Source organism: Antrostomus carolinensis, unplaced genomic scaffold (genome assembly GCF_000700745.2).
Source record: "Antrostomus carolinensis isolate BGI_N321 unplaced genomic scaffold, ASM70074v2 scaffold52029, whole genome shotgun sequence".
Taxonomy (NCBI): Eukaryota; Metazoa; Chordata; class Aves; order Caprimulgiformes; family Caprimulgidae; genus Antrostomus; species Antrostomus carolinensis.
In genome coordinates this window covers 3140-21057 of record NW_010340369.1, presented here as the reverse complement: position 1 = coordinate 21057, position 17918 = coordinate 3140, and the positions used below count along the sequence as shown (strand labels likewise).

General features: G+C 39.1%; 1 protein-coding gene across 1 annotated transcript; it reads left to right on the top strand.

Moving 5' to 3' along the window:
• The first annotated feature begins 3967 nt into the window (after window positions 1–3967).
• On the top strand, window positions 3968–9148 carry DCAF7 (DDB1 and CUL4 associated factor 7). Its single transcript, XM_010176110.2, has 6 exons — window positions 3968–4156; window positions 4569–4680; window positions 5707–5825; window positions 6460–6669; window positions 7545–7662; window positions 8191–9148. Exons 1-6 carry the CDS (start codon window positions 3968–3970, stop codon window positions 8361–8363), a joined length of 921 nt encoding a protein of 306 aa, XP_010174412.2. The 3' UTR covers window positions 8364–9148.
• Window positions 9149–17918: the final 8770 nt, after the last annotated feature.

Genomic DNA, 17918 nt, shown 5'->3' with positions numbered 1-17918 from the left:
TCATTTGCTCTTCACAGATGAGATGTTTTATATTGCCAGCTTCTGACATCAAAATACACTTCTAGGTACAGTTGGCACTAATTGAAAGGATAATGAAAACTCATTTTCATTTCAACTTTCTCTTTGCACTCATAATCTTTAGAGGTTTCTGACAAGCTCCAGACAACATTTCTGTTCCTGATGTTGCAATCGCTGGTTCCAAATAACTGACTTGCTTCCTTACTCTTAATATACTTTAAAAAAAAAATAGTCTGGAATAGCAATTCTAGCTTGCTTAGAATCTAATCAAATAGGTGAATGTACCTTTTCTTTTTTAGTCTTGTGATTTAGGTTTTCTTTTAAAAAGATTTAATGCCCCAAGTGTTTGCAGCAGAAGTGCTCAGTGTGAGGGAATTACAGTGACAGAAACAGGAGAGATTCTTGTCTCGTTTGTGATTTTCTATAGTAATTACCAGAGCTTGAAGTATTTATGGGTTACATATAGAAAATGGCTGTTTACACCTCTGTTTCGTGGGGAACTCAAATCTATTGACTGCCAAACCCTAATTTACTGTTATCCCCAATTCCCAGGCTCTTCTAACCTCCATCAACCCCCCCGCTAACGAGCTGTGTAGCGTACCAGAAAGCCAGTTGCCAAGAACTGATTGAACCCCAAATGAGTTTTGTTTCAGCTTGTAAACTTTTGCTGATCAAATCACTGGTACAAGAAAATAGATTACTTGTTCCAGTTGTAAGAACTAGAATTATTTGGAGCAATGTTTCCTGAACTTCTTGGGTTAAGAAACTGCTGTCAGCCTTTAGAACGTCTCATGGATCACTGGTGTAACGGGAGGGAACGGAGGTGTGTTCATCAATCTCACTGTTAACGCTGCTCTCCAGGCTCCTGACTATGGCTTCATGGATTAGGAATGATCTGTGGAAAACATCAGGAAAGGCTGATTTTGGAATCTATCTGCAAGGCAAAACTGGAGTCCAGTTTAGAAAACAGTAGAAGGTGTTGCTGTGCACCGCTGACTCCCGTCGCTGGAGCAGACTGACAGGTTATGACCACGTGCTTCCCAGGTTGTCACCTTCTCCTGAACGTTGCCTCGAATCAGAGAGCACTCAGGGTGGTTGTTTTACCAGAGGGTCATTTTTTTTTTCTATAGGGTTTAGAGTTGCAAAGAAAAATTGATTGCATGGTGAAGATTAATTAGCGCAGTGAGATCTTCCTGATTGTACATGACCCTAAAATAATTGTGAAATGTCATTCTTAATAGTTACTAATTAGATGAAAGGAATATAAGGTTTGTTTTTAAAAGTACTGTGAACATAATTCACTGTTCTTCAAACCATGCAATAAAAAGAGGTAAGCTGTCACCAAATACTGCATTGTTTAATTCTGTGCCTGATTCTTTTGGATCACATTGGAGAGATGTAATTTTTTAGATATTAAGGAATGCTGATTAAAGGCACTTCTTTACTCAGATGCACTGTTGCAATTAAGCCTTATGTTGATACAAGGCTTGGATTATGACAGGAAAATCCACATCCAATTTTAGCATATCTTGATGTATTGGAGAAGCAAGTAATTATTGAGCATTCCTACCTCCTGCCATAGCATAATTGCAAAACTAATGGAGATGGAACACACTGGTCCTCATTTTCCCACTGGAATGAGTTGCAGGTAGATGTAGGATGGTTCAAATTGTATCCAGACTGTTGCCTTCCTGTTAGCATCACCTCAGTCTTGTCGAGGCTGGACTTCAGGCACTCCTTCATGCAGTAGCTGGCAGCAGCAAATCTCACGTCACTTGCAGGAGGGAGAGACAGGGCTCTAATACAATCAGGATCCTGAAAATAATTCCATTGTTCCATCTCCTTGTGTTCAGCCTGCATGAGAGGATGAATAGAGGGATTCTGTCATCACTGTATGTGGTAAAGTCCGAAAAGTCATACCTTTCACTCTGCTGAGCTTGGAGAGACTAGAGCTTCTCAAGCAGTATTTTCTGCTCCTGCTCCTGTCTCACCAGTTCCTCCTACTTGGAGTTCTCCCAGGCTGCTGCCAGGTCTGACAGTCGGTGTCAGACACCTGATCTTCAGCAGTTGCCAGGAACTCTAGTGTTGCTAATGCAATTTTTGTTCTCTAACCTGGCCTGCACCTAAAAATGTCAAAGATCATGAACATACTACATTGCTACATAGTCATTGTTTTTTCTTCAGATCTGAGGAGGGGTTAAACATGAATATGCAATGCAGGAATATCTAAATTCACACCAGTGAAGGTGAGTTCTGTGCTGTTTGAGATTTACTTCTGGTTATGAGGATGCTGATTGCTTTGTGTAGGCTTAATACATTTATATTGAGCCGAAATCAGCATAAGCAAAGGAGAAGAAATTATTAGACATCATTTGTCTTCTGATCCTGACCTTGCCATGAGATTTTCTATCACCAAGGACTGTTTGCTTCCTTCATAAAATCCGCTTAGTATTTCTGATCCCTAAAGGAGTTAGAAAACCATTTGTCAGTCACTTCAGACTGGGAGATTGACTGATTCATACTTGAGTGTGAAGTATAATGAGGAGCTGTAAAAAAAGAGAGTGCAAAGCAGACAAATACACAGTCTTTTAGAGTCATAGCTGGATCTGTCTTTTAGGGTTTGTTATGGGCTGAAAAGGATGGATCTTCTCGTAGTGGCAGGGGACAAGGTTTGCATTTGTTGAAAGCATCTCTGAGTGGGTTCATAACTGCTAATGTTGTAGTTGAGATCCACTGAAGCATCTGTTGGCTTTGTTATATTTTTTTTTTTAAACAGGGTAGATTTCCATTCTAGTTTATTAACCAAATTGCTTATCCTAGAATATATTTAGGTTTTTTGCAGATAAACATCTTGGAAAAAGTCAATTAAACCACTGTTTCCAGGAGGAAGCTGCTGTGTGGAAAGTACTAGGAAGTTCCTACCGTGAGCAGCTTACAAACTAATTGTAGTGAGTTCCCTGTAACGTTTGTTTGAATTGCATTTAACACAGTGGGGCTTTTATCCTGTTTAGGTCTTGCAGTTGCTGCTGGGTTAAACATATCCTCCCAGCACCATATTGTTCTCTGAACACTTTCTGACATGTCAATATTTTTCTAATAACATAATGTCTGGGATTTCAAGCATTACTTCAGGTGTTGTCATGGCCAAGCTATGTGGGGATAGTTTCTTGTTTGCTCTGTCTTGCATCACTCTCACAACTGGGTAAGTTAGACTTTCCCACTGTCGTATTACTGCAAAAAGCCTAATCTGGACCTGAGTTACCTGGAATCTTTCAGCAGACCTGCTTTCTTGGTCTTTTCACACAAAATATTCGAATGATTTTGTAAAAAATAGTGAATAATTATGTAAATATTTTAGCTTCCCAGTTCTTATTTTTTAATTTTGAATTCTGTTTTATTTTCTGATTCTGCGATGTGATTAATCTGTATCTTAACTTCATGCAGTTGTGGCAGAACGTTTTACTTAATGTGATGCTGAAAACACCTTGATAGCTGGCTGCAAAGATCTGTCACAATCTGCAGGGTTATGGCTGAGAACACCATGATACAGGCTTTAATTGTGGGGGGTTGTCATGCAAACTACAGCTTGTCCTGCTCTCTGAAGATGACATTGTCAGCATCAGTTAAAGATGAGTTGGAATCACGTTTGTGCCGTTTAAGTCTGTGATTTAAACTAGGCTTTGCACTGTAGAAAAGCGAAGGGTGGTCGTTAATCCTTTAGGACTGGATTTCAATTCATCTGAGATCATCTCTTCAAAGCAAAGCACTGTGGTGATGATGTATATACACTTCACTTTGCTTCCATGCCCCAGCTAGGAAGCAAAGCTTTAATGATTTCTCATTCCATTGACCTGATAGTCCTTTTAGATTGTCTTTGAGGTCACAGAAGGCGTCCTCCCTAAATACGCTCAGTCTTAATGCTGTAATTATAAATTAGTATTTTGATTAAATGCTTTCTTTTAAATATGGCTTCTTACAGGTGCAGCTTGTTGGTTTGGATGAAGAGAGCTCAGAGTTCATTTGCAGGAACACCTTTGATCACCCCTACCCTACCACAAAGCTTATGTGGATCCCAGACACCAAGGGAGTATATCCAGACCTGTTGGCAACCAGTGGTGACTATCTGCGAGTGTGGAGGGTGAGTAAATCCTCCCTAGAAAAAGATAAACTGTGATATTAATTGTGTTGCATGTTTCTCATTTTCACTCAAGACCAGATTTTTTTTGAAGTGAGTTATTTTCCTTTCTGAGTGTCTTGCCCTTGCTACAGTGTGGAGGTTAAAACATAAATTCAAGTCAGAGCACTTGATAACTCGTTTTTTTAACTGCCATAATGTGACTAAAACATGAAGACTATAGGAGAAGCAGAATTATGATGGTAGCTGCTGTTTTAATCACCTTATTGAAGACAGAGATGGTGATTGTGTTTTCCAGAGCTTTAGGATGTAAAGCTCAGAAGAAAGAAACTCCAGATTAACACCTTATGTTTTGGAAGTAGAACAAGTCATGTGGTGTTGCTATTTTAAGGCAGATGTTTCACTTTTTTTAAAGGTGGGTGAAACAGAGACCCGGCTGGAGTGTTTGCTGAACAATAACAAGAACTCTGATTTCTGTGCTCCACTAACATCATTTGACTGGAATGAAGTGGATCCTTACCTTCTAGGTGAGACTGACAAAATGCTACATTTCTGGCATGGAAAAGAGATGCTTTTTAATTTAACCTGACGAAGCCTGAGCTCTGACTGCTGTGTCATTGCATGTCACTGGTTAATCTGATAACTAACCAATGGACAAACCTCTACACCATAGAAACTGCCATTGTCTTAGGTTAAAATGATTTTTAAAAAAAATGGAGCAGCTCATGGAGACTTTTTTGCAGAATGGGTCACTTCAGTTGGACGAGGGATATTCCTTATTTGCAGATAGGGAGTCTCACTCTTCAGGGCTGGTGAGCTATTGTAGTGATGAGTAATGATGTACATGAACTCTATTTATTTTCAGTGTGATAGAAAACTATATATCAAGCTTTTTTTTTTTTGTGAAGCCATTTCAGCAGCAGGAGTAAAGCCAGGAGCCCTTAATTCGCTTGGAGGAGGGGGCTGAATGCTTGAGGTTTAATTATAGCCTATGGGACAAATTGTGAATCCAAGATGACTGATCCAGCATGTTTGTTTCCCAGAAGAGTACAACCATTTATGTCAGGGGGATTTGTCCAGAGATTAACAGTGATAATATGTCTTAGTAATTATTTACTACGTGATTTATTTTGTGTGTTGTATCTCTCATCTCTTAAGAGCTTTACTGCTAGCCCCACCTTCAGTCTACAAAAACAATTAATTACTAGTAATATGCTGTTGCAATGCTGTGGTTGAATTTTGGTTTTGATGTGAATATGAGGCTTGCAAGGATGAGAAAGTTCATCTCAGTTGCATCAGGCTTCTGAAGAGATTGAAGTAGACATGAGCTATTTACACTTTATTCCTGTGTGGAAGACTATTTCTGCAGCTAAAAGGTTTGGGTCATTTAAATGCGTGGTAGAGTGTTAGCTGTTTGACATTCTTGATTTTAACTGTGTGCTGTTTTTGTAGCTATTTTGATCTGTAGATGTTGGGGGATATTACATTAATCCAGTAAGTGATTAAATAGTTTGTGAGAATATTAATTTTGCTAACAAGTGTTTTTGTTTCAGGTACCTCTAGTATTGACACAACCTGCACAATTTGGGGTCTGGAGACAGGACAGGTTCTGGGAAGAGTAAATCTGGTCTCTGGCCATGTGAAGACCCAGCTTATTGCACATGACAAAGAGGTGATGGCTTTTTTGGTTGTTTACATTGTGTGTTTTAAATGTTAGAAAAGGAACAGAACTTTTATTATTTTTTTTTTCTCCCATTTTCTTGAAAAATTTAATGATCCAAAAAGTTAATTTATCTAAGATTAAGATACACAGTTTTGAGTACCAGACTAAAACAACACTATTGGCTATCAGAACTGCTCTGTGTACTCATCACAGAATCTGGACTTGAGAGTATGCTTCTTTTACTGAACTGTGCTCCAGAATGTTTCAGAAAAAATGAGATAAAATGTCAAACTGGAATTGAAATCAACTGCATATCAAAGGCCAGAAACAACTTGCAAGATTCTTTCATTTTAATGTAATATTACTTTTCAGCAATTAATATAAAAAAAAAAATCTGAGTCTGGGGAATTGATATGTTTAGTTTCAGTGAATGACCCTATAATGACATAACCCTTTTAAGGTTTTTTTGCAATCTTTTTTTGGCAAGCATAATAAATAAAAACATGCTAGAAACGTCAAGTATTTAACAGAATATGTTGCAACCAGATTTGCTATCCATATGTAAAATCCATTTTACTGCGAATGAGGAGACAATGTGCTCACTAAAACTAAGGTTGTGTTTTTCTGTCCTGTTACTGAGCAGGTGTATGACATAGCATTTAGCCGTGCAGGTGGTGGGAGAGATATGTTCGCTTCAGTCGGTGCAGATGGCTCAGTGAGGATGTTTGATCTCCGTCACCTGGAACACAGCACCATAATTTATGAGGACCCACAGCACCATCCGTTGTTGCGTCTCTGCTGGAATAAGCAGGATCCTAACTATCTTGCCACAATGGCCATGGATGGCATGGAGGTAAGGCAGCAGCTCATCTTCTGTAGGTGCTAGTGGTGTTTTTTTTGCGATGGGGCTTGGTACTAATTATTAGTCAGGTCTTTAAAAGTAAGAGGGCACATTCAGTACCTGAGCTGAAGTACGATTAAGGACTAATTCCACTGACTTCAGTAGGATTAAAGAATCATAGAATGGTTTGGATTGGAAGGGACCTTAAAGCTCATCCAGTCCCAACCCCCCTGCCAGCAGCAGGGACACCTTCCACTAGATCAGGTTGCTCAAAGCCTCATCCAGCCTGGCCTTCAACACTTCCAGGGAGGAGCAGCCACAGCTTCCTTGGGCAACCTGTTCCAGTGTCTGACCACCCTCACAGTGAAAAACTTCTTCCTAATATCTAATCTAAACCTCCCCTCTTTCAGTTTAAACTCATTTCCCCTTGTTTTGTCATTAGTTGCCCTTATGAAAAGTAGTATGAAAAGAAGTAACTGTGGCATTATAAACTTGAAGATCTCTGACTGGTGTATATTTCAGCTGTTTTTTAACAGAGGTCTGCGAGCCAGTTGGGCAAGAGTTTTCACATAAAATCTTAACTGCGAGTGTTATAGTCACCTTGTTCTTTCTCAGTTCAGCACACAAGGCAGTATATCTTATTTTGTCACTTGTGTAATTCATTTGCCCTTGGTGCATAACTCACAAGCCCTCCCTGTGAGGTCTGGCTCTTTTTGAGACACACTGACCAGCTAGAAGCTGTTTTTTGAAAACAATATTTGCTTGCCAACTGCATCCTTTAGGAAAGGGGCTGAATTTATAGCCTTGTCTCAGAATATTGGGTTTTCTGAAGAAACAAAAAAAAAATGCAAGTTATTAATTTAATTGGGGTTTTTTTGTTTCTGAAGGTTGTGATTCTGGATGTCAGAGTTCCCTGCACTCCTGTTGCCAGGTTAAACAACCACAGAGCATGTGTAAATGGAATTGCTTGGGCACCTCATTCTTCCTGCCACATTTGTACAGCAGGTAGGTGTGATCCATCCCTATCCAGCTGTGTTGGTGAATCTCTGGGAGTCTTTCACTGCATTTGTAAAATCCTCTGTGTCCAGAAGTTTATGCAGTTCTCTGCCTGCTTTTTGCTGAAGAATACCTGTTGTTTAGAAACCCTTTATGAATGATTTTCCTAAATTTTTTATGGAAATAGACACCCACTAGAGCTTATTGTGTGGATGTAGTGAGCCCAGGGCCCAAACTGTGCATCTGCTTTGGCTCAGCTATATTGTTATAATACTCCTTAGTTTTTTGCAGCCTAATTCTTCAGTGTTACAAGTTCCACTGATCATTTGTTTTTCAGCTCTGTCCTGGATAATGTATAATGATCCAAGCTTATTTTCTTGGAGCATAGTTGTATCACTGTATCTCTGTCCTGAATACTCATCAGGACTGCAACAGCCATATCCTATCCAGCTTCTTGGACTATATGCCTGTTAGCAGCCATGTATGGAGATCTCATTATACTTTGATTCTACTTCTCATTTTCTCTTCCATTTGCAGCGGATGACCATCAGGCTCTCATCTGGGATATCCAGCAAATGCCTCGTGCCATTGAGGACCCTATCTTGGCATATACTGCAGAGGGAGAAATCAACAATGTACAGTGGGCATCCACTCAGCCAGACTGGATAGCTATCTGCTACAACAACTGCCTGGAGATTTTGAGAGTGTAACATGACTGCTTCATGCCACATTGAGGCAGGGCTGTATAATTTCCCCTCCCCTCTAAAGTAAGAACAACACAAGTCAAGTGGCCAGTATCTTGTTGTTGCTTTGCATCTACTGTTACAAGAAACTGTTACAAGAATTAATGGCAGGTGTCTCCTGTCTCTCCAAGACTCTAAAATGCAGAGACGTGCTGAGCCTCTTGGACCTTCTGGGTTCTGGTTTTCTTTTTTGTTTTCCCCCCCTCCCCCTCAGTTAAAATTCTGTATATTTGTTTGTTGACTGTATTAATAAGCTTGCAGGCTTTTAAGTTGCTGCATATGTCCATGTGTTTGTCAGTCAGCTGAGGCAGCACATCCAAGTAGTTTAATAGATGCAAGTGCAAAACAAGGTGGGGGAAAAAAAGACACTGATGTTAACAGCCACCTTGGCAGGAATCTGTATCATTCCTGTTGTTGCTGTCTCTAAACTGTTTAAACATTTGTATGTTTTTATATATTGGGCTAACTTTCTATTGAGTGAGGTTTTTCTCCCTAATTCTTACTTTTGATATGTGATCCACTTCCATATGCCCAAAGCAGGATCTGTTCATTGATACAAATCGTGATACCACTGCAGGTTCTCTGGCAGTAAAGGCCTGCCAGAATTAACTGTTGCCTTGGCTCTCTATACCTGGTTGCCTGGGCAGAATTTTCTGGTGCTCTGAAGTACAAGTACTTGTTGCACAATTTCTTTACACTTTTCTGTTGCTAGAGGCAGTTGTTACTATGGTAGGCCTTATTTTTAAATTACAACTGAACTTGTGTGTATCCTGTAGTTGTGATAGGTAACAGAACGGTAAGAGGTTTCAGAAAGAAGATACGTGCATGGCTTAAGCTCCCAGGAGGTAGACAATTCCTGAAAAAATGTGATTTGTAATGGATTTGGGATTGACACTTTCGATCAAATGATTTCCCCTCGGAAGACTTACAATCTAAAGTAAAATAAAATGGTTTCACACTTTGTAGCTTGCTTGATTGGCAAATAACATGAGCAAGATTTTGTGGTTAGCCTGTACCTTGGAGCTTCTTTGCATTTGGCCTGTGTTCCTGGGAGTTCTTGAAAGGAGGGCAAAGCAATTTTTTCTTCCAAAGTGTACTTGCTTTGTACTGTCAGGTCTTGTTGAATGAGCGAGATGAGTTGGGAAAGCTGGTCCACTATCCAAATGAACGCCATTTGTCTGAAAGAAATTATTCCCTTATGTGATGCACAATGATGGGTTTAAAAGGAAAGAAACGGTGCCAGGGAGGCTAAGGTTTGTCACTTGTCATCCTCATATCCTTTGGGGATGTGCCCAAGGGCTTCTGTTTGTGTTTTGAATAGTGGGTTGCTCTACAGTAATACTTTTCCTTCAAAGCTGAGTGGATTAGGCAAGATAAAAATCTTCGTTGATAACAAAGCTACTCGGATGAACGCTTTGCAGTTCTCTCCCGATAAAGACATGACAACCAAAGCTGGTCTGTGAGGATATACCAGCTGACTTTTGATGTAAATGTCAGAAACTATCAAAATTGTCTTTCCACCTAATGAGTATTCACCTGCAACTGGAGGCAGCATTATAAATAGTAGAGCACTGGCAAACCTGAATCTTGTCAGTTTATGCAGGAAAGGCAAGTTGGGGAAAGCGATTGCTGTGAAACAGTGAAGCTGACACTGAAAGTGCTGTCAAATACAGAACAGGATTTGAAAAGTTTTGTCATTCTGGACATACAAAAATATTCTTCTACAGGCTGCTTCTCAACAGGGAGCTCAGAAAAGCACTGCCTTGTGAATTTGATAGGAATTCATTAGGGACAGCTTTATTCCATCAGCCCTTTAAATATCAGAGAGCCAAGAGACTCACACAGTTCAAGCTTGTGTTTTGTCGATGCCATTCTGTGTTCAGTTGTGGGAGTTTTGACAGAAAGCTTGATTTGACTTGAAGGTCAGGTTTTTTTCTTATTAGCAGCAGTGCTGAGAGCAATGTGTTCCACAGACAGATTTGATCTCGATGTCAGAACACTGTTAGCCAGACAATGAGGTTATTGGTTTTTACAATAGCACTTCATCTTAAACTGGAAAATAGTTATGCAGAATGAAGTGAAAATTAGGATTTTCTTAGCAGAAACATTCACAGCTTTTTATGTGAGTATCTGAATATGCACACAGGCCTGTCTTTTATGGTTTAATTACAAACAGTAGGCATAATATGCTGTGTTACGAAGAGGGAACTACCTGTAATATTTAGTACTTCCTGTAGTCCCCTTTATGCTTCAAATTCTTGTTCTTGTATAGATGGCATGAGTAAAAGATGAAGGCATTTGTTGCTTAGCTTAAAAATGCATCTTTTGCAACTGTAGAATTGTGCTTTAAAAAGCTGTAAGCTAATTTAATTGAAAGTGAAGTCCCTAACAGACTCCATAGGCTATACTAAATGGAAAATGCAGTTTATTCCTAGAGGAATACAATCTGTTACACTAAGATGATGAGAGGAGAACCTGTATAAAGGGGATAATAGTTGGAATAACGAGGTAGCTTTTACTACCGATGAAAAGCAATCCTGTTATGAACCTGAAGAGGATCTGGTGTCAGTTCTTCCATCTGTAAAACTGCTTGAAGTTCATTTGTGGAATTAAGTACTTATTCCAAACTCGTCAAAGACAAGGGAAGGAATCTTGTAGGCTCCAGTGGATTCTAAATAAAGCTTATATCCTGTTTGTTTAGCCATTTGGGGTACCTTCTGGATCCACAGCATATTGCTTTGGGCATAATCCATTGTCATTCTTCATATGAAATTACATTTGAAATCACTAGAGGCTGTTTTGGAACAGGGAAATGCTACTCAAAATAGCTTCTTTTCAAAGAAGTCACTTGAAAGGTTAATGACTGAAAAGACATGAGAATCCTCATGGGTGAGATGTTCCACAGTGCAAATGGCACTTCCATATAGAGAAGGAAGTGAGAGACTTTGGTGCCCTTTTGCCAGCACCTGCTGACACAGTGGCAGGGAGCTAACTCTACTTGCTGGTTCAGGTTTATTTGCAAGATAAAATAAAACCCTGAGACTTGGCACTGCAGCCTGTAAATCAAAAGATACAGTTTATTGTATTTCACCAGCTTAACAGTCAATTATGTTGGGTGTAAAGCACCCATAAGCATTATTTTTTCCAAAGTTTTTAGAAATAAATACCTTGATCTCAATTATTTAGTGCTTATTGCACAAGCAGAGCAACTGCTTTCAAATACCTCAGATCCCTGGAGTATAAAGTAGCATTAAGGGGAAAAGTCTGAGCATCAGTGAGGTTAGCGAAACAGAAAATCACATGCTATTGTTGGCACAGGCAAGACTGATTTTTGGGACAGGAATATTTTTCTCTCACTACTTCAGTAGTTTTGTATCACTTCTCCAGTCAATTAATTCAAGACAGTAGGCTGTTGTTTGGTTGTTATGTTCTGTTTAAACCAAGCTTTCCATAAATTCCTACTATTATGTGGACAACCTGTTGCTAGTACGTTGGCTCTCAGTCAGGAGACCTTGATCATGTAAAACTCATTAGTGAGGTGAAAACCTATGGAAAACAAGTTGGATGTCAAATTAGCATGTAGTATGCCAACTTAGTTAATTGTCTAAATGAAATGAGCTATGGTAGGCTGCAACTATGGGACTTGTATTTCTGTGTGTAGGGATTTAAAAGGCAAGGATTTGAGTGCTTTGACAATCTATTTAGAAAGAAAACACAGTGGTTTCAAAGAATTATATGAAAGGAGACTGATAATACAGGTTGTTCCTTATGGAACCTTGAAATGTACTTAACAGGGGAGGCATTGCCTCTCATAAGTCAAAGTTAATGATCCTTTCAAAACTAAGCTGTAATTACTCTCCTGAATGTTCTGGATAATAGTAAAAAGATCTATTTTTGCCTGGTGTTGCGGTGAGAAAGCTGCATCAGTCTCAACTGTAGATCAATGCCTGCCAGAGACGAGGTGAGGGGTACATTGGAATTCACGGTTGTTCTCGTGCTTGTTTTAAATGTAAATGCAGAAAGCTGAGTGTGTCTGTTTTGTTCTCTTGCAGATGGCACTTTAACAAGTATATTTTTGGTAAGATAGGAGGAGATTCATCTTTTCCTCAGCCCTTTTATGGTAGGCATTTGTCTGTGTTTTGTATAAAATGTTAAATACAATGAAACCCTAAACTGGCTGCAGTTGTCAGTATTTAGTGCACCCTCATCTGTTCCTACTGAACACCAAAGAGGAGAGCACTTGACAATACTGTTAATGCTGAACTGAAGCTCTGTATTCCAAGACTGACACAACCTTGCAAGGCCAACCCAAGTGATGTAGTGCTGCTTGTCACCTTTTTACTTTGCTTAGGAACTTGACAGTGTTTGGAAATCCTCTTTTCTACCATCTGAACATGATGGCAATAGTGGCAAGTCAGCTGTATAAAGATGTAGCTGGATTCTTTGGGTAACTTATTTTTGTGAGAGAAAAAAATGCAGCTGCTGTCTGTAAATTCACACAACCTAAATTCTTGAACTTGTCAGTTCCTTATGTTAGTGGTGTTTTAATTCTTTCAGGACACACTGGAAAGGATGAATGGCAGCAATGGTAAGCTTCTGGCTCAATAAATTGCACAGTTACGGTTCCATCCAAGTACTGAAGGGTTTAGTCTTCCCACTGCCACTTAGTAAAACGGTTCTACCACCTCAGATCCACATTGTGTTATCCTGCTGGTTAACACAAGTTCTCTCTGATACCCATGTCCTGCTTTCTGCTGTCAGACCAGTATTCCAGAGCAGGCCTGTATTTATTGTGCAGCGAATATTAAAAGGAAGTGTCCAAAATCAGTCCTGCAATGGGCAACGTACTGTCAACTATGTCCTAGTTTCTCTTGATCTTTGAATAGAATCCAGGGAACTAGTTGTATGTGGCCCTTAAAGAGCACTTTCTCATGCTTACCTAGAGATGGGGCTTTATTTCCCCCTGCTTACCCAAGAAGAGTCAGAAATGTCTCATTCTCAAGGATCTTGAGAGGAGTTTAGCATGACCCTGACTCCTTTTTTTTTAATTTTTTTTTTTTAAATAAGAGATGTCCAGAACTTTCCATCAGCACTTCACCAGCACTAAAAACCAGTCATTAAAAATGTAACTAAATACCAATCACTGAGTGCTCATCTGGTGATTCATGGCAGACTCCAGAGTCAAAGGCACTTGTGAGACTTGCATGCTACTGCCTGATTTCGGATAATAACTTTGCCTGCCAAGTATCTCAGTGGCCTTTGATGCAGCCTCTGATGCTCAGCATCAAGCCAGAATTTCCATAATCATAAAAATAAATTAAAAAAAATTCTATGTGGCTTCCATCAAGTTTATTTCTTTTCAGAAAATCTAACAAAATAAAGAAATAAGCTATTTCTTGGGAAAAAAAAAAAAAATAGTGTGGCCCTGAGTTGCTGTAAGCCTGTGTCCCAGCTCTCATCCCTTGGAGTTTGTTTTCCTGTTTGCAAGACGTGCGACTCTCAAGTCTCAGTTAGAGGTGAGGATTGGTCTGTCGAATCTGAACAAAGGCAGAAATGCAAGAGCCAGTGAAGGAGAGAGTCCTAGTACAGCTGAGAAGCGATGCATTGCTTTTTTTTTTTTGCTTTTTTTTTTTTTTTTTTGACAACCTGGTAAATATGAATTATAAAATCTACTATTTAAAAGGAACCTTTTTTTTTTAAAAAAAAGGTTCCTTTTAAAATGTAAATTTTATAAATCAAATTTACCAGGTTTTTAAAAAAAAAAAAAACAAACCTTGGGTTGCTAGCAGTGTAAAATGTAATTTAAATCTGTTGCGCCGAAGCATTTTTGTTACCAGTAGTCAAGTAGATGTTTACTTTTCTGTGTGTTTTCCCTTCTGCTCTTCCTGTTCACAGTCCTGTTGTGGTAATTTCCTGAAGGTGTAATCTTTGTAGCATGATTGTACAAACATCCATATGAGATTCCTGACTTCTTGTTCTCACTAAAATATGTTAAAGCAATAGTAGTTTTACTTCTGTCCTTCTTTTCTCCACCTTCCATATGGAGATTTGCAATTTCGCTACTATACTGTCCTAGAGGAATCCTAGTATCCTGCTGTTCAACAGACGTATGTTGTTGACATGGATAACTGCAGTGTCCCTATATTCCTTTATTTTTATGGAGAAAATATAAAAGGTTTTGTTACAATGGATTTTAACACCTGAGTCATGGAACCATATTGTTGAAACTCTGTAAATTTTAAGGCAATTTTCTGAAATCGCTTGAAAGTGGAATGTTGCATCCTTTTATGCTATTTCCTGCATCCTATGTAGTTTTATTCAGATTTTTTAACCTTCTTTCTAAGTTTCAGCCTCCTGTGTATTAGGTACAGTATTTTCTGCCTTTCATACTTTGTAATAAAAATGGAACATTTGTAGATTGACTGCAGTTCACTGTGTGGTGAGTTAACTGATACCTGGAGGGGGAGCAAGCAGGGAACTACTTCAAATAGGCTTCATGTGTTCTGTGTGGAGTTTATGACTGGAAAAAGCAGGGTGATTCCTTTATCTTGTCTCTACAAAACTGGTGAAGTGTATTGATCTCTCATCCTGCTGATACCCAAACAAACTTGGTAATTCTAGCCTAAGTTGCAGGTTAATTTAAAAATTATACTGTTGGAAACCCAGTCACAATTTGATTAATATTTGAACTACACCTGCATTTACATTCTTGAAACAAACCTACTGCATGGTCCCCATGTACTGGTGTTGTTAGTGCTCATTTCCCAACTTCTTTGCAGTGTTTGTTCCCTGCACAACAAAAGGCAATTATCTGCCTGTGTGGTTTTGATTTTTAAGATGAAGGGAAGAGGGAATTTATTATTTTTTTTCAATTCAAATAATTGGTCTCTAAGGCTTTTTGAATACAGAAAAATTGAAGACAAAGCGATTAGGTGCTTATTTAGCTTCTAAATCTCTCCTTTGTATGGTTGATCTCTGTTAAAGGGTGCTGTCTTTAAAGGCTCAGTCATGGGTGCCATCGTTGCTGGAACCAGAACCTAGAGGGGAATAGGGTGGCAGAACTTAGAAATGTTGTTTTTACCTTAGACCTTGGTAAGCAGGACTGATGACTTCAGTATTTAGATTAGAACTAAACTGTTGTCTGACAACATTGGATTCCTCTCTAATTCTTTGTGTACTGGCTTTGAAATAAAAGCTTCTTAAGCTTCATGACCACAGTGGAAAGAGTTGCCTGTAAAGATGCTACAGTGTTTTTTAAGCTATATATGGACTTTGTTCTAGTAATCCGTATTTGGAAAAGATGCTTTCCTTCTAAGACTTGTTTGTCTTTTACCCTAGAAATGTATTTACATCCTCCTAGATTTTTTTTTTTTTTAACTTGCATCTGTGCTTCAGAATTCTCCAAAGAAACTTTCTCAGCTTCCAGTCTGCTGGGAAGAAAGCAACTTCTGCAAATTGGAGCTGCTAGTGCAAAAAGTCAGGAACTGATCGATGATATGAGAAATTGATTGCCTGTGAGTGTGGCAAAACAAGTGCCATAAAGTCCTGGGGAGGAATATGGGTAGAAAAAGGGATGAGGAGTGGTTCTCTGCTTCTTGTAAATATTAAGGAACAGCTAACATCTGTCAGTGCTGACTTGCTTGCTCTGTGACCCTGGGAAAGTCACTTCTCTGATATGAGTTGTGAAAAGCACATAAGTAATCACTGAGCAGGAAGTGGCTTGAAAATGAAAAATCCACCACGGTAACAGAATATACTACCCATAGGTATAGAGAAAGTGATCTCTCAGATTATTTGAAGCCCTGACACTGTAACAAACATTTAATTTTGTGCTTTTTCATTAGTACTGCTTTATTTTCATTAGTACTGCTTTATAAACAGTTCAGACTGCCAGCTCAGAACCAAGTAATGATCTTAAAGCATGTAATATTTTTAACATCCTTCCTCCTCTTCCTTCTCTTTAGTTTTGTCCACTCCACAAGCAGAATGGCTCCTATTTTCAAGCAGACAGCTTCAGAGCCCCCTCTACTGGAGTGCTGTCAGCAGGAGGCCAGGCAGGGGCTGAGCAGCAGAACAGGACAGGTACAAGCTGCTCTTCAGGGGCTGGGAAAAGAGTGCTCCAGGCATGCTTTTAAAGAGTTTCACGTGGCTGATATATTCTGCTGGAGTGGAGGTAAGGTTTGGCCAAGATATATTCTGCCACACTGTCCTGAAGTTGGGTAGTGATGTTAGTTTTTCATTAACTTTGTTTTCAAAGCCGAGAACACAACAAGAAAGTATGAGCAGAATCAGAACTGCCTGGAGTTGGTGATGTTACTCTTCTCTCCTATCTGCAGAAAAGAATTCAGAACACTTTCATGCATCCTTTGAAGATTTACAGGGTTTCTCCTCCTCCACACCTTCAATTTTTATTTCTTCTCACTGCTCCTGTTTAGTGTCTCTGGCTGTGCAGTCTGAGATGTAGAATAAGGAAGTTTTGGCATGGGATAAGGTTCAGCCTGGAGACTGCTTAGTTCCCCAGGAAGGATGTGTCTACCTAAACAAGAAGGGAAACAGGAAGGAAAGAAGAAATAGTACATCTGATAGCAAGGAGAAGAGGCTCTTTGAGTCAGACAGGTATGCTTCAGAAAGTGGAAATACTACCAAAATAGAAAATAAGACGATGGCATAGTGATTAAGAGACTGGGAAGAGATGCCAGGAATTAAATCCCGAAGGTCTACTCCAGACTTCCTGTGTAACTTTTAACAAGTCACTGGCTCTCTGTGCAATGCCCGTTAATCCCTAAAATAGGGATTACATTTCCTTTTCTTACTTCATCCTGCATGACAGCATTAAACAATTAGGTCTCTATGAAGTTCCTTTAAAACAAATGGATGAATTATAAACATAGTAGCTGCTGGAGTGTCTTGGTGAATATCTCTACTAGTGACTTTCTCTTAAATGGCCTCAAATACTCTGCATAGCTTGAAGTTGAAGAATTAAGTATGTTTTGTAGTTGCTGTTTACAGGAATAAAGCTTCTCTTCTGGAAAGCTGCAGCTTTGAAAGGATGTGGGTGATCTGGGTGGAAAACTACAGAATATCAGTTTGTACCGTAGTGTTATTGGTAAAACAAATAACCCAATTCTTATGCACAAAACTAGTATAGCATTAAGTAGGGAGTAGAGGTGAAAAAGGAATTACTAATATTTTTTTTTCTCAGGTTGTATAAAATCAAGACACCTATTTTGGTAGAAACTTTGATTCTAGTTCAGGAAGGATGTACCAGCTTGTCTGGGGGGGGTTAAAAAAAAAAAAAAGCAAGGAGGGTCTGCAGTCTTCTGAAAAACAGGGTTATTGGCACTTGTGTATAGATAATGTTGTGATAATGTCTGTAAAGTGAGAATAGAACCACAAATGGGCAGATAAAAATTGCCAATGTAGACATTAGGCTTGATAGGTGAGTGAAGTGATGAACTGTTAAGAATAAATCATTCTGTTTTCAATTTGACAATGCAGGAGGGAAAAAGCTTCAGTGAAATC